At 42.4% G+C, this 15,517-nt stretch overlaps 2 protein-coding genes across 4 annotated transcripts in view; both read left to right on the top strand.

Moving 5' to 3' along the window:
* STK38L (serine/threonine kinase 38 like) overlaps positions 1–674 on the top strand; it is a 71,736-nt gene extending 71,062 nt beyond the window's left edge. For both annotated transcript variants that reach the window (XM_045829671.1, XM_045829672.1), the window contains one exon: positions 72–674. In XM_045829671.1, coding sequence (XP_045685627.1) covers positions 72–199 — 128 coding nt within the window. In that variant the 3' untranslated portion in view covers positions 200–674. The remainder of the gene's footprint in view (positions 1–71) is intronic.
* A 10,566-nt stretch (positions 675–11,240) lies between these two features.
* ARNTL2 (aryl hydrocarbon receptor nuclear translocator like 2) overlaps positions 11,241–15,517 on the top strand; it is a 55,969-nt gene continuing 51,692 nt past the window's right edge. For both annotated transcript variants that reach the window (XM_045830010.1, XM_045830009.1), the window contains exon 1: positions 11,241–11,513. In XM_045830010.1, the coding sequence (XP_045685966.1) occupies positions 11,483–11,513 (31 nt within the window). In that variant the 5' untranslated portion in view covers positions 11,241–11,482. The remainder of the gene's footprint in view (positions 11,514–15,517) is intronic.

Here is a 15,517-nt window from a genome sequence, read left to right as displayed (position 1 = left end):
TAAATCTATAAATGATGACATTTTCACTAATACAATTCTTTTGCTCTTGGTTAATTTTTCTCTCTCTCTAGTGCCAAACACCACAGAACCGGACTACAAATCCAAAGACTGGGTTTTCCTCAATTATACATATAAGAGGTTTGAAGGGTTGACTCAGCGTGGCTCTATCCCCACCTACATGAAACCTGGGAAATTATGAGTGAAGATCACATACGCCCACAACCAAGAGAACTCAGGTAGCTGCATCACCAGGCTTGCTTGGCGTAGGTAACAACGCACTGAAACACTCCTGAAGACGGTGGTGCTTATGCCTACAAGAGGAAATTCTACAGGATTAGGATTTCTAAGACTACTATAGGAATTGGTTGGCAGTGCCAGCTGGCTTTTTTTTTTAATATTTTGTTATTTTTGTTAACTTTATTATACGAAGGTACTGGAATAAAAGAAATGTACATCCCTTTCTAACTGCACTGCCTACATGCGTTTTAAGGTCCATTCTGCCTATGTGTGCTGTGGCTTTGTACTGTAACACCTTTAATCAATTCAGGAGAAACATATCATTTAAAGCAACATAGGCTAACCTGTAGGTAACACTGCAGTACTGCTGTTTCACTGCAAATTTGATGGGTCTAGATAATCAATAAAAGCCATCTTCCATAGTTGGTGTCAGAACACTTGCCCTACTGCTTTGGACATCTATAGAATACATATGAAGACAATTTCTATAATGGTTTTAAGAAATTTTAAAAAGGAAATACACTGGTTATTTAAAAAAATAGGATTTATCATCATGTTAAAACACAAACTCCGCAGTAGGGAGTGACAAGTTTATAACAAGGAGGAAGTTTAACACCTTCACACAAGCACTCCACTAATATATTTACTTTGCATTCAGAAACACTGATGACCTTTATATACTTAGTCTGTGTACTCATAGGGGAGATGTACTATATTATATAAAATGTAAAGTTGCTTTTCTTGTGACAAGAGGACTTCTTTTTTTAACAAGAGGACATGGCATTATTTTAATTTGATTATGGTGAGTTGAATATAAGAAATGACCATGAAGGCTGCTTGTAGAACCTAGTGTATTTTTATTAAACTATTTTTTTAAATGTCAAACTTCTGATCATGTAAATGGACTTGTAGAGTACAAAGAGCTATTTACTTTGGTTTTCTAGAAAGTTGTTACATATCATGGCTGGTTAACTTTTATTTTTTTTAATGAAAAATTTTCCTTTGATAGTACTTGTATGATTGTGCCATTATTTTCTTATACTCCAAATGTACCAAAGATCCTGAACAGAGTGGATGTTCACAGCAAAGTGGAATTTTGCTTTCTTGTGGGAATATGGTAATCAGACATGGCAGATCTTTGATGTAAATCACCTTACTGAAGGGCAGTGTCGTTCGTGTGTAGCTACATCACTGTGGAGCCTGGGAATGGAACTGGGGAGGTAGGTGTAGGCCAGAGGTGTTGTGATTAGATGACGATGTCAGCATCAATTGCTTTGGCTATTTCCCCAAGAATTAAATCTTTCTAGCTCAACATTTTAATTCTAAAATGACTCTCTGCAGTTTTACTTTCATAAGTACTAGTTAAGGAATAGTACTTTATCAAAGAATGGCATAATGTTTGTCTTGACTGAATTTTTAAAAAGATATAACAGTTATAACCATTACAAATGATCTGTGAGCAAAATCTAAAATGATTTATTTTTAGGGATATTTTCCCTAATTGGGAAGAATTGCATAGATTATGCTAATCTACAAAAGTTGTTATAAATGTTGCTGCCAGATAGTTCCACAGTGTTTCAGTAAGGCCATTCTGGGGACTCCCCCACCAAATTCTCTCCCTTCTTTCCTTTCCTCCTTCCCCCCTTTCATTCTTACATTCTAGTATTTGTTTGATACTCATTATGTGTTCCTCTCATAGTTTATCTCCATTTTCTTGTTCAGATCGTGTGGCCAAGTAGGAGAGAGAACTGTTACAATTCTGGGGTTATCTCAATTTTACTAACTCAGTTTTTCTAATTATAACTGCTGCTAATTTGAAAAAAAATCTTTAACTTCTGCTCACTTTTAGGAGATTTTTCTCACCACACCTTACTCCCACCCCCTCTTCCTTGTCAAAGGACTGTTTTGCTAGTGTTACAGCGAATGAGTAATATGTGAGGAAACTGCAATATTCCCTAGTTCTTATATTGTAACTGTTCCGGTACAGAAAACTATCATCAATCCAAGTTGACAGAGATAAAGGAACTGAATTGTCTAAATTTACTTTTTAATTGAATAAGAAATCAAGCATTTTAGTTTCCTCCCTCATTTTTGTTAACAGGTGGAACTTGGAAATAGTTGTGACTTCTTGGCTGTGAAAGGCAGTTGCGGAAGCTTACTGTGTTTAGAGTCTCCTTTCCCTGGAGTTAACAGAGTGATTCACAATGTTTGGGTTTCCTCCTTTTCAAAAGCATTTCTTAAGTGCCTATCTAAAAGCAATTAAAGACTGTGTCTGCCCTTTGGAAGCTAAGAACTTGATTCATGATGCAAGCTAGCTAGCAAACTTGTGAAATACCCTTGAGATTGAATTTTCTCTGTTGTACATTTCCCATATTTCAGGTGAACCATTTAATTTAAATGACAAAACTCTATCTACTTAACTGGGCATAATGACATTTTCTTTAAATTAGACTCTATTTTGAATTAAAGAGTTTTATTATAAACTGTGTGTTTTTGGTTTTTCTAAGTATATAGAAAGCTTGTATAATTCAGATTTATTGATTTCCTGATTTCATGTAGACTTTGACTTTTTTAATTAAAAAAACTTTGTATTAAAGCAAGTTATGTTATTTTTCTTTTATGCTTTTCTTATTAACATAGCTTTAAATCTTTATATTGAGGCACAGTGCTATCTATAAGGAATTTCTTATAAATCAACCTTTTTTGAATTAAATATATAGCTGATTTAATAAGCTAATAGTTGAATGGAAAATAACATAAGTGGAATATTCAAAACGTTCTTTGGTTGCTAATGCTTAAAATAGGGTTTTATTTATATCTATAAAAGCACACTTTTCTGGTTTTTTAAATACCTGTTGATGTAAATCTGTAAACTTTAAAATATTTTAAGTACATTTATTTTTGGTGTTTCACTGCAGAAAATCTTTACATAATGAATCAATCAGTATCTACTTGTAAGAGAAACAGCTATCCATCTTTTGATGATCTACGGGTGAATGAACTGAAATTTTAATCAGTAGAGAGGTCCCTGGCTAATAAATACATTTTCTCTTTAAATTGCTAAGATTCAGAACATTCAGAATAACTGCAACAATCATGATTATTTCTTCTTATCTTTAAATTTTATTTTCTCTTTAGAAGTCCACTTATTTCAGAGAAATTTTAATGAAACACTTAGAACAAATGTAAATATAAGACAGCTGGGACTACTAGAGATATTTTATGTTTTTATAAAAAATATGGGATATTACTACTTTAAAAAGGAACAAAGTAATAAAAACAGATCTTAGTTATTTTTCAAAAAGCAATATAAATTATTCAGTTGTCTAGAAAAATAATCATCAGGTTCTTGAGCTCAGTGTTCAGTTACTGAGTTTCAAAAAACATTTTGGTGGCATGAGGCCCTTTTTGGTGAAGGTAAGCAAAGAATAAAAACTATGTTTATAATATTTCTGTTGGTGAGGGTTTTTTGGGTTTCATTTTTGAGTTTTGAGATAAGTGTTACTCAAAACTCAAGAAAGACTGTTTTGTAAACACACCTAATTTTTACACTTAAAGACCACCTCAAGAACACAATAAATAGTTGAAGTTTCAGTTGAAGTATGTTTAAACAATCAAGATAGTTGTACAGGTTTATATACAGCTAGCTATCCACTGGGCCAAAACCAGTTAGCAGAATTGAAATTGAAAATGCCTCAAAATTAAATTGAAAATGCCTCAAAATAGCAAGGAAACGAATAATGCAAGTAGTCAAGTATGCTGGTACCACTACATTCTGTTCCATGAAAGACACTTAGAATCAAGATACTCCTTCTGCTGAGCCTGGAGGGAGCTGGTTAGAATCCTGCCCCTCCTGCCTGCATTCCCAACTGTGCCCCAACAGACAGCGCTGCAGTGATGCCCGGTGAGGATACGACAGTGCTGATGGTGGGCGTCCAACCTGTGACCCTGGGGCGAACTTGGAGACTAAATTCACCTTTTGAAAGCATCTTGTGCTAAAAAGCACTTACATTTGTATACAAAATGCTTTCACTTCCATTATTTATTTTAGTTGTTACTACTCTGAAATAAAGATAAATAGCATTATTTTACAGATGATGAATGCAAGGCTGAGTGTGACTTACCCAAATAAAGGTAGTAAATTGCTCTTGAACCCAAGTCCAGGGCTCCTTCTGCTCCCTCAAATCATAGGGCATGCTTCACTGGTCAATTACTTCATATGCTTCTAGACCTCAGGAAAATACAGAGCTAGTGACAATTGTCACTTTGGGTACTTTTGATAGCAAATGTTAGAAGACCAAGTAAAAATATGTTCAACAATAAGGAAAATGAATGTCTCATGTAACACTAAGAAACAAGATAGGGAGTTTCCAGGGCAGTCAACTTAGCATCTTAAGAACACCAAGTATGCAGGTTCTTTCTATTTTTCTACTTGGTCATCCTTGGTCTTGTTTTCTCAGAGGCTAGATGGCTACAGGGACTAAGTAAGCAGCAAATCCTCATGCACCATTTAAGTCCTTAAAAAGAGAGCTACTTCCTGTGTACCCCCCTTTTTCAAAGAGCAAATTAAATCTTTTCCAGAAGCATTCTAGGCAAAATAACCCCCAGATTTTATAGGCCTTTTGTCATCTGTCCATTCTTACAACAGTACCTGGCATGGTTATTGACTTGAAACTAATCAGAATTCACATCCCTGGTACCTGGGTGAGGTGCACCCAAAGCACATGACCATCTGATACCAGAATAAAATTGGAGTTCTTTTAACAGCTTCCAAAATAAAAAAAATAGGTGCCACACAGGTTTTAGTGATGGTTTTTACATGAAGCCACTGCACCTGGATTTTTGTTAACTGGTTCTGCCATTGCCTGTGTATGAACAGAAGGGCTGGGCCACTAAGGTCTTTCCTGTCCCATCTAAGACAGGAACATTTTATTACCAAGTGCCACTGCGCTAGACCATGGCTCAGTTACTAGGATCCTGGGTTTCTTGTCCTTTAGAGAAGAAGGAATGGAAGTGGGTCTCTGGACATCGTACAGGATGGAAATTGGTCTTTTGCCATCCTTCCCAGCTCCTATCCATCACTTTATTGATCCACCTCCCCCCAAAGCTGTTACATCAACAATAGGGACCCTCAGCAGCTTCCCCCCAAGACCCAGACAGGGGTGGAGTGGCCTAATAACTGTTGACTCACCTGCTTTGTTTGCTATTAGGGTCTAACCTTTTAGCGTCTCTGGGCCATACTGGAAGAAGAGTTGTCTTGGAACATTAAATACATTGCGACATGTAATCACAAAAAAAAATCTCATAATGCTTTAAGTAAATTTACAATTTTGTGTTAGGCCACATTCACAGTGATGCTGGGCTGCATGCAGTCTGTGGCCACAGGTTGGATGCCCCTAGCTGGACAAGATGGGCTCTAATAGATATCATAACATTTTTCAGGTGAGTTCGTGCTCACTACCACAAAGTTATCTCTGAATTCCTTCACTGCTCGTACTAAAGCATTTCTTATCAAACCCTAAACAGGATGATGTTTAAGTCTCTTCCAAAGGGAGAAACATAAAAGGAAAGGGAAACTGCCTTTTGCCTGTCTTGTCCTCTTGGGTAAGATAATCATGAACAGAACTTGAAGAACCCTCCTGGAAAATTCTTACTTGGAGAATTCTCCTGTAGGACTTCCAGCCAAGATGGAGGCGAGGTAAAAACACTGTGCCTCCTTGCACAACCAAAAGAAGGACAACAATTTAAAAACAAACAACCAGAACTGACAAAATCGAACTGTATGGAAGTCTGACAATCAAGGAGTTAAGAACTCACCCAGATCAGTAGGAGGGGTGGAGACAGGCAGCCAGGCAGAGAGGACTTGTGGCCAGGTGGCGGCTGGCAGACGGGGCGGTCCCACATTCGCGCATTGATACACGGGGAGGAACACCTGGGGAGCGGGATGGACCGCACAACCCAGGGCCCCAGCGTGGGGGGTGGGGGTGGGGGAAGCGTCAACCCACCGATTGAAAACACCTGTAGGGATTGAGCTGGCAGTGGGAGGAACACCCAGCCTCACAGGAGAGTTTGCTGGAGAGACCCATAGGGTCCTAGAGCGCAAACCCACCCACACGGGAATCACCACCAGAAGGGCCTACTTTGGTTGTGGGAAGCAGAAAGCGGGGCAAATGCCATTGTTCCCTCTCGACCCCCCCACCATGTATAGCATCATAACGCAGCGACATGGGTTGCCCCCCCCCACAGTGAACACCTAAGGCTCCACCCCTTATATCTGGCAGGCACACCAAGACACAAAAAAAGGTCCAAATGAAAGAACAGACCAAAGCTCCAGAAAAAATACAAATAAGCCATGAAGAGACAGGCAACCTATCAGATGTACAGTTCAAAACACTGGTTATCAGGATGCTCCAGAAACTCACTGGGTACTTCAACAGCATTAAAAAGACCCAAGTAGCAATGAAGGTCACATTATGTGAAATAAAGAAAAGTCTACAGGGAACTGACAGTAATGGGAAGGAAACCTGGACTCAACAGTTTGGAGCTGAAGGAAGAAAAAAACATTCAACCAGAACAGAATGAAGGAACAAGAATTCAAAAAAATGAGGAGAGACTTAGGAACCTCCAGGACATCTTTAAACGTTCCAATATCTGAATCATAGGGGTACCAGAAGGAGAAGAGGAAGATCAAGAAATTGAAAACTTATTTGAACAAATAATGAATGAGAACTCCCCCAATCTGGCGAAGGAAATAGACTTTCAAGAAGTCCAGGAAGCCTAGAGAGTCCCAAAGAAGTTGGACCCAAGGAGGAGCACACCAAGGCACATCATAATTACATTACCCAAGATTAAAGATAAGGAGAGAATCTTAAAAGCAGCAAGAGAAAAGGAGACAGTTACCTACAAAGGAGTTCCCATTAGACTATCAGCTGATTTCTCAAAAGAAACCTTGCATGCAAGAAGGGGCTGGAAAGAAGTATTCAAAGTCATGAAAGGCAAGGACTTACATCCAAGATTACTCTATCCAGCAAAGCTATCATTTAGAATGGAAGGGCAGATAACGGGCTTCTCAGATAAGGTCAAGTTAAAGGAGTTCATCATCACCAAGCCCTTATTGTATGAAATGTTAAAGAGACTTATCTAAGAAAAAGAAGATAAGAAAATATGAACACTAAAATGACAACAAACTCAGAGCTATTAACAACTGAACCTAAAAAAAAACACACACAAACTAAGCAAACAACTAGAACAGGAACAGAATCACAGAAATGGAGATCACATGGAGGGTTATCAGCAGGGCAGTAGGAGGAGGAGAGAGGGGAAAAGGTACAGGGAATAAGAAGCATAAATGGTAGGTAGAAAAAAGACAGGGGGAGGTTAAGAATAGTATAGGAAATGCAGAAGCCAAAGAACTTAAATGTGCAACCCATGGACATGAACTAAAGTGGGGGTGGGGGGTGGGAGTGGGTGTGCAGGGCAGAGGGGAATAAAGGGGGGGGCAATGGGACAACTGTAATAGCATCAATAAAATATATTTAAAAAAGAATTCTGTAGAATTCTGTACAATTCAGGGAGGACTGAGGAGGAGGACCTGGGGCACCATACTTGCTTTAAAAGTGTCCGAAATTTGCAAAAGTAAAAATTAGTTCAGCTTTTGACACATAAACACACAAAAACACAATCTAATGGAAAAAATAACTTGAAGCAATAAGCCCATATGCAAAGAGATGTATGTTAGCACAACAATTCCCTCATTCTTGTCCTAAATTTTATACCTCCCTGTATTTTCCTCAGAATTTTAGTTTATTGCTATTCCTGTCCTCTGACTGATAAAACACACATACACATGACTTACCCACTGCCTCTGCCTATGCTTAAGAAAATTCATCTTTGATAAGTTGGAGCACTACTTCCTCAAGCGGAATACTCAGAGCAACCATTTCAAAACCAGCCAGGGGGCTCTTTTCAGATAAGGGCCCAGTGTATCTCACCCCAAGCCCACTCCGTCAGAGACTCTGGAGGTGGGTCTGAAATCCTGCACATCCTCGTGCACGTGCACGGGGGGGGGGGGCGGGACCACTGAGCTGAGGGAAAAGGCGCCGGCTGAACTTTCCCAAAACTAAATGCTGCCTCACCGATTGTTGTGAGAACATCTATATGGAGCAGGGTGTGCAGTAGGTGAAGTACAAAAGTCAGTGCTTAGTGCCATGCCTGGTACAGTGTAGACACTCTACATTTGTTCATGAATTCATTTGTGAACAAATGAATTAAATTGCTGTATGCTGTATGTGTGGCTCTACTTTCCATCTAAAGCCAATCTCAAAATGTCACTTTTTAAAATATTTTACTTATTTTTAGAAAGAGGGGAAAGGAGGGAAGAAAGAGAGAAACATCAATGTGCAAGAGAAACATCAGTTGCCTCGCGCACACCCCCAACCAGAGACCCAGCCTATAACCCAGGTATATGCCCTGACTGGGAATCGAACCGGCGACCTTTTGGTCTGTAGGCTGCTGCTCAATCCACTGAGCCACACCAGCCAGGGCTGTTTTCACTTTTAATAAAATATATATATAAAGTCTAAAAGCATTGAAAAGGAATGTAGCTTTTGCTAAAGTTGTTATTTTCTAGAAAAAGAATGTACAAGGGTTTGCACTACACAGTGAAGCTCCCTAAATGCCTACCCCATGGCAACTGCCACCACAACCTTTCCCCTCCATTATAAGTAAACCCTCCTGCAATTACCATCTCTGCTTTTTACCGTCAGAGGCCAAGCTCACACTGATCCCTTTAGACACATTTGGCCTGCCTATTTCTCCCACGGCACCTCCAGTCATCAACCTGCTCAGCAAATCCAAGAATCCTCCCAAGTATTCACCCTTCAGAGAATGCTAGGGGTGGGTTGGGGGCAGTGGGAAAGAAAGGGTAGTGTAAATATTAATAATTTAGCTACTTTCCCCAATCACTTACAAGCTCATTAATGGGCAGCTGTTATTTATTTTTATTTGTATGCATCACTAGAAATACATAGTATCTCCCCACACTCTGAAGCAGGTGAATTTTTGTGTGTCCTGGACCAACTAAAATATCTAAGTGGCCTTAAAGGAACCCCAAACTAAATTGCAATCCCAGCAGAAAGTTGACAAGCATAGGAATTTGTAGTTTGCAAGGCAGTGCATTCTAATTCCAGTGTTGTTCTTCCGAGTACGTGGTGTGAAGCAAAGTTAATGAACAAACTAAGTTCACTCTAGGATTGGTGAGGACTCCTGAAGAGCAAAGCTGTTCCTGGGCTTTTGGCAAGGAAACCGCATAGACCAGAAGAACTGTGTATATACATGCATTCTACTTATGTTTCAAATCAGTTTTGTTATGTTTTGCCCAAGGAGAAAATATAAGAAGACTACTGGTTGGAAATGAGAGATCCATCTGTAAAGATACTGTGTGGCTCTCTGTCTTAGTCTACGCCATACAATAAAACTACTCTTAAGGAAAAAATCATGTCAGAAAGTAAAGCTCTAGAGCATAAGAAAAAAGTCGTAAGTAGGATTTTGAACAATAAGGGGAACCCTAGGAGAGAGGCCCTGCTGAACCCGGTTGGTCTCTTCTTGTGCATTACATCTCCTCCTATCATGTTTAAGTTCTGGATTCCTTCTCTCTGGTTTCCAGGCTTTTGGGTGGAAATGAATCATTGTTTCTTAGCAATAAGGACTGCAATGATTCACAGCAAGCTTATTGGTGTGATCTCCTAAGAAGGAGATCTGATTTTTACCGCCTGGCTTCTACCAGCTACTGAGTGATCCTGGCCAAAATACTCAAAATCTCCGAATCTCTGCCTAATAGTAAGGATTACTGGTGTTCACCCAACTCACAAAGGTGATTTGTAAGCAAACAATGTATACATTTTAACCGGGGTCCTAGAAATTCTGCTTCACAATTAAGGCATTATTTACCATATGCCCAGGTCTAAAAGTAACCTCCCCTTCTTGGGAAAAAGCATCTCAAAACAGTGTGCACTTCTCTGGAAAACCAAGGTTTGAATACAGCAAGGAGCCCTAGCCCGGATGTTAAGACTCTTTTCCAGGCTCTCTGCGGAATATTTCTTTCTGAGCTGCCAGCAGAAGTTGGTATAGGTGGATTTCAGGCACAATTCCAAATCAAAGCTAGGATGGAGATGTTTCCAGAGTGGTTTTCATTAGGGTGTGTCAGTGTGTTTTATTAAAGGTGGCACCGTTTTCAGCACTTCTTCCACCCCCAGCAGCATGTGATCCCAAGCCCCAGTTAAGACCCTAACAGTTCTCTCCTGAACTGCCTACTTCTACCTGGGAACACACTTCCAATCCGCTAGCCCGGGCTCGGCCTCTAAGTAGCCCTCAGGACACGTAAACCTCTAGTTAAGATGCGATCAAAAAGTGTACCAGTAAGATCATTAATAGATTTAGGCTGTTTGAAGCAAAGCTTTAGTGTTTTCTTTTCTCCATGATTTCTACTAGGCAAACTGTAACCAAGGAACCCGTTCAGGCACCAGTGGGCAAGGAGCGAACCAGCATTTTCCACACGGGATGAAGGGCTGTCAGAGGGATCCCCAAGGGACCTTGCTTCTGAATCTACCCAGCCGTTTCAGATTCACAAACAGCTTCCTCGGTCATTACAGCCTCATCTCTGCAGTTAAGCCCTTCTTCTCTAGGTAGCAAAGAGCCAGGGACAGCTCACCCCTTACCCACCCCTCCCCCCATCCCCTCCTCCTCACGCGACGGTCTCCATTCATCCTTTGCCATTTTCCCCAAGGGAAACAACTCCAAACGTTGGGAGCACTCAGACAACGAGTCTTAAAGCGTCTTAAAGCGATCGTGGAGACCTGTTTTAAATAGGCCGGTTTCCAGAATGACTCAAGGCGCTACCTCACCAGCCTGGCCACACTTTGCCTCCAGCCCTGGGGTCGGCTGGGCGGTACCTGCGGTGACTCCGCCCTGCGCCGGGTCTCCTTCTCCAGCCCAAGCCCCGCGACGCCCAGACCCGCTGGCCAGCGAGGCCCAGTCCGCAAGCTCCGGATACCCGGCCAGACGGAGGTGGTGAGTCGAGGCTGGCTTTGCGCCCAGGGCTGCAGTGGCGGCTGCCGTGGCGCCTGGCCGAACACCGCGGGTGCGGGAGCCCGCGCCTGGGATCGCCACCTGTGCCGGCGCAGGGTGGGCTCCGGGCGCTCCATGCTGCCAGCCCTGGGGCTGCTCCGCAGGCCCAGCGGCTCCTGCGATGGCGGCGGAACAGGAGGATACAGCGAGAGGTGAGGTTGGGGGCCGGTGTCCCCAGGTAGGGGCGTGGTGTCTGAGGCGCAGGGGGCGCCGCAGCCCGGCTGGGGGCTGAACAGCCGGAGGGGCGCCACCAGGTGGGCACACACGGCTGGGAGCTCTCCTCTGGCCACGCATCACCTCCTGTCGACTCCCGTGCCAGGGTTGTCCCCTGGGGCACAGATGCAGCGCGGTGCCTTGTGTGTCCTCCCAGGAGCGGGAGGTGGAGAGTGACGCCCGCGAGATCGTTGGGAGTTTCCATCGGTCCGCAACCGGGTCGGACTGCAAGGGTGAGTTAGCGAGGGACCATCCCTGTGAGGGCGAGCAGCTGCTACCCGCCAGCCGCGGGGCGCCCACCTCACCGTCAGCATGGGCTGCTGCGTGGGCTTGTTAGATTTCGTCTTTCTTTTGTATAGACCAGTTGGCATTAGCGGTTGAAGGAGCTCGGGTTCTGCGAGCCCATCCACTCTGAACTGGAAATACTCACTTCCATTCTCCCGCTTCAAAAACTGCTCCCTTTGGGGACGGGCAGGTGGGCAGGTTAGCACGTGCAAGCGGGGTCACCAGGTTTCCCACATGGCCCTACATAAGGGAGAGGTGGCTCTTACCTGCTACCATTACAGCTGTAGGAAAGCCTTCAGTGGAATTTGTTTTGTTTTATGTGTTCTTTTGTGGTTTTCGTGAATTGAGTTGGTACCGTTGCTCTGTCTTTTTTCTCTCCCTACTTATTTACTAGCAACGTTATCTGGTCTCTTCTGCGGGACTATTCACAAATATGTGGTGATCATAAATATCTGCTATTTAAGACAAATGGGAGGCAGGAGAAAAACACAGAAATAACTAAGGAGAACCGGCAGAGAAAAGTTCAGGGAAGCAGGTGGTTAAATCTCCGTTTTCCTTGTGGACTATGCTGATGAGTTCAGATTCTTCTCTCAAATACAGCAAGGAGAAGAAGTGTTTTTGAAAATCTAATTCAGTTGGGAGTTTAGAACATGGGGAGATTGCCAACATTCTTTCATTTGAATATTTGAAGTCTTTCTGAAGGATATAAAGATGTGAGTCAGCACTGTTTTGAAAAGAGAATGCAGTTTGTGTAGTGTTAAGAGGGGGCTCCCTCCCTGTTCTTGGCCCTTTACTATGTCACCAGGGGCATTTACCCCTCACCTTAGTTTCTTCATCTTTAAAATGGGGATAATTATAGTATCTGTCTTACAGAATTGTTATGTTTAAATGAGATAGAAATGCATTTAAATACATATAAAATGCTTAACCCAATATTTGGAAAATAGTGCTCCATAGACATTAGCTTAATATAGCTTAATATATATTTACAGCTCCCATTTGCTTTGTGGAATTAATGAATCTTATCTAGTCCATTACAAAAGTGTCCCACATAAGTTAAAATTAAATAAATTGAAAAACTATTTGGGCTTTACTGAAAATAAGAAACGTGAAAATGCACCCACTAATTCAAAAAGTGGCTTTCACCAGGTAAGTTTTATGGACTTAGACAAGTTTTTGGACAAGTAATTGGTCGCTGTTTATCTGAATACCAAATATGAGCTTGGGAATGATCAAAATTAATTCTTCCTAGGTAAAAGTAGCAAAGTTTCAGTGGGGGCTGGGAGGGCCAGCATTTATTGGGGTCCTATCATATACCATAAGGGACACCTTCCTCAGTCTCATACCAGCCCCACGATGTAGTCACCTACATGGACAGCATCTCCATTTCACGGATGAGGGGAGACAGCCAAGGCTGGCCCAGAGCTTCACGGCCAGAAAGTGTCAAAACTGGAGTCAAAGTCTGTGGCTTCTGTCTATGCTGCCTTCCTTTCTGTCCTGTCTCATGGGCTGGTGCCAGTGCTCACTCCCAGATACCCTTTATCTAAAGAGGGTGAACACAAGTTGCAAGTTCCCCTATCCCTGGAGAGGAAGAAAAACAACAACAACAAAAAAAAAACTGGTCTGTTATCAGACTCCAGGATCATGTTTTTCTTACACAAAATACCTGCAGATTCCTTTTTCCTAGGCAATTTGACATTAAGACTCCCATCAAAATAAAAACTGGCACTGGGGGAAAAAATCACTCCCATGGGATGGTCACACTAATGGCTTTTAAGGTTGGCCATCCAAAATCAGCTGGTGCCCAACATAACTGCCTGCTCACGCTTTCTGACAGGCTGATGGTAAACTCCAAGATTAAGGCAGCTGCCACGTGACTGGGCATCCTCCTGATAAATGGCTCCAGAATCCTTGGAGTTCTGGAGAGGGCAACCTTGGGGGAGCAGCCCATTTTCCAGACTGAGATGGTCTTGGGTTGATGCACCTGTAGGGCATCTTTCTATCCTTTCCTTTCCATCCCATGTTCTCACTGGGATGTTTTCAGACTCACCTCTTTTGAGATGTTATTCTGCCATTATTGTGGCTTAAATTCAGTTATGTGAGTCAGGAATTGAAAGTCGTGTTCCAGTCAGCTTTGCGTAAGCTACTGTTCCTGGCCTGGATCCTTAGGCAAAGTTGAGGCCAGGCTTGCATTACTCAAGATAAACCAGGATGGACTAAAATTGCTTTTCACATCTTTCAGGGGGAGGAAAGAGAGAGGATAAGAGAGAAGGGGGAGGAGAAGGGTTGAGGAGAAAAGGGTGGAGTAAAGAGAGAGGAGGAGAGAGTGGGGTAGTAGATGGGGAGAAAGGAGTGAAGAGCCAGAGAGAATGGAGGGGAAGAGATGAGGGAAGGGGAGAGGGCAGAGGGGAGGGGCAGGAATTTGAGAGCCAAAGACAAGGAGCACTGGGGGAAGAGAGGGGTGGGGAGATGGTTGGGGGGAGAGGTGAAAGAAGGAGGGACTGCCCTCCCCCCATCAAAGTTTGACTCCATGAAAAAATTCAAATTGAATGTTTAAAAACATGTAGGGCAAGCTGGAATATTAGTATAGTTAGTACAGTGATTGCACTTTACTTTTTCCCTTGTGCAAAGACTCCTTGGTTCTAAAAAGCAAGATCCCTTTCGGTGCTGCAAATAATGATTATAGTGTCCTTTCGCAATCTCTCCTTTGTTTACGTGATGTTCAGGAAATCATAAATCAGGTCATAACATTTAGTTTCAGTAGCCCTCATTTCAGCTGTTCCTTTTAGTTGGAGACCTTCAGGATCTGGGTCATTAGTCAGCATTTGCTCTGTCATCAGCATTACCAGGGACTCGGTGAGCCAGGTGGGTGCCCTACAAGAGACAAGGGTACATGAGACATCTGGGAGGCAGTGATTTTATGTCCTGGTGTTTGTATTGTAAGTCTGACAGCTGGTGTGGCTCTCCTAAAAATCCCAGCCCTTCTGCACTCCTTGCCTTGCCTGGAGCAGCCTTCCTTCCCAGTGGTTGGAGGCTGTGAGAACTTAGAAGAATGTACAATTTAAACTCTTAATACAGCCCAGCTAGTGTGGCTCAGTGGCTTGAGTGCTGGCCTGTGAACCAAAGGGTTGCTGGTTTGATTCCCAGTCAGGGAACATGCCTGGGTTGTGGGCCAGGTCCCTGGTGGGAGCGTGCAAGAGGCACCAACACATTGATGTTTCTCTCCCTCTCTTTCTCCCTTCCTTCCTCCCTCTCTAAAAATAAATAAATTAAACAAAACCAAAAAACCCTCTTAGTGCAGCCTGGACCACAGGGAAAGGTTTTTTCTGTAGTAGCAACTAGCATTTCTGGGTATTTATTGATAAATAATTTATTAAACATGTAGCTATGCATGCCCCACCTACCCTTCCGTCTTCTCTTATTTGGGTGAGGGCACATTTACTGGTCCCTGACACATTAGTATTTATATCGCTTTAGGCTGTAATATTTTATTTATCCCTCCCTCAGTTTTTTTCCAATTATAGTTTACATTCAATATTTTAGTTGCAGGTGTGCAGCATAGTGTTTAGAGAGTCATGTACTTTACAAAGTGTTCCCCTGGGCACCATACCCACTGGGTGCCATACCTCACCCCCAAATTTTAAACTTGAAATATTAT

This window comes from Phyllostomus hastatus, unplaced genomic scaffold (assembly GCF_019186645.2).
Source record: "Phyllostomus hastatus isolate PE091 unplaced genomic scaffold, TTU_PhHast_1.1 phas_scaffold_93, whole genome shotgun sequence".
Taxonomy (NCBI): domain Eukaryota; kingdom Metazoa; phylum Chordata; class Mammalia; order Chiroptera; family Phyllostomidae; genus Phyllostomus; species Phyllostomus hastatus.
Note: the sequence above shows the minus strand (reverse complement) of the source record. Positions and strands in the feature narration are given on the sequence as shown.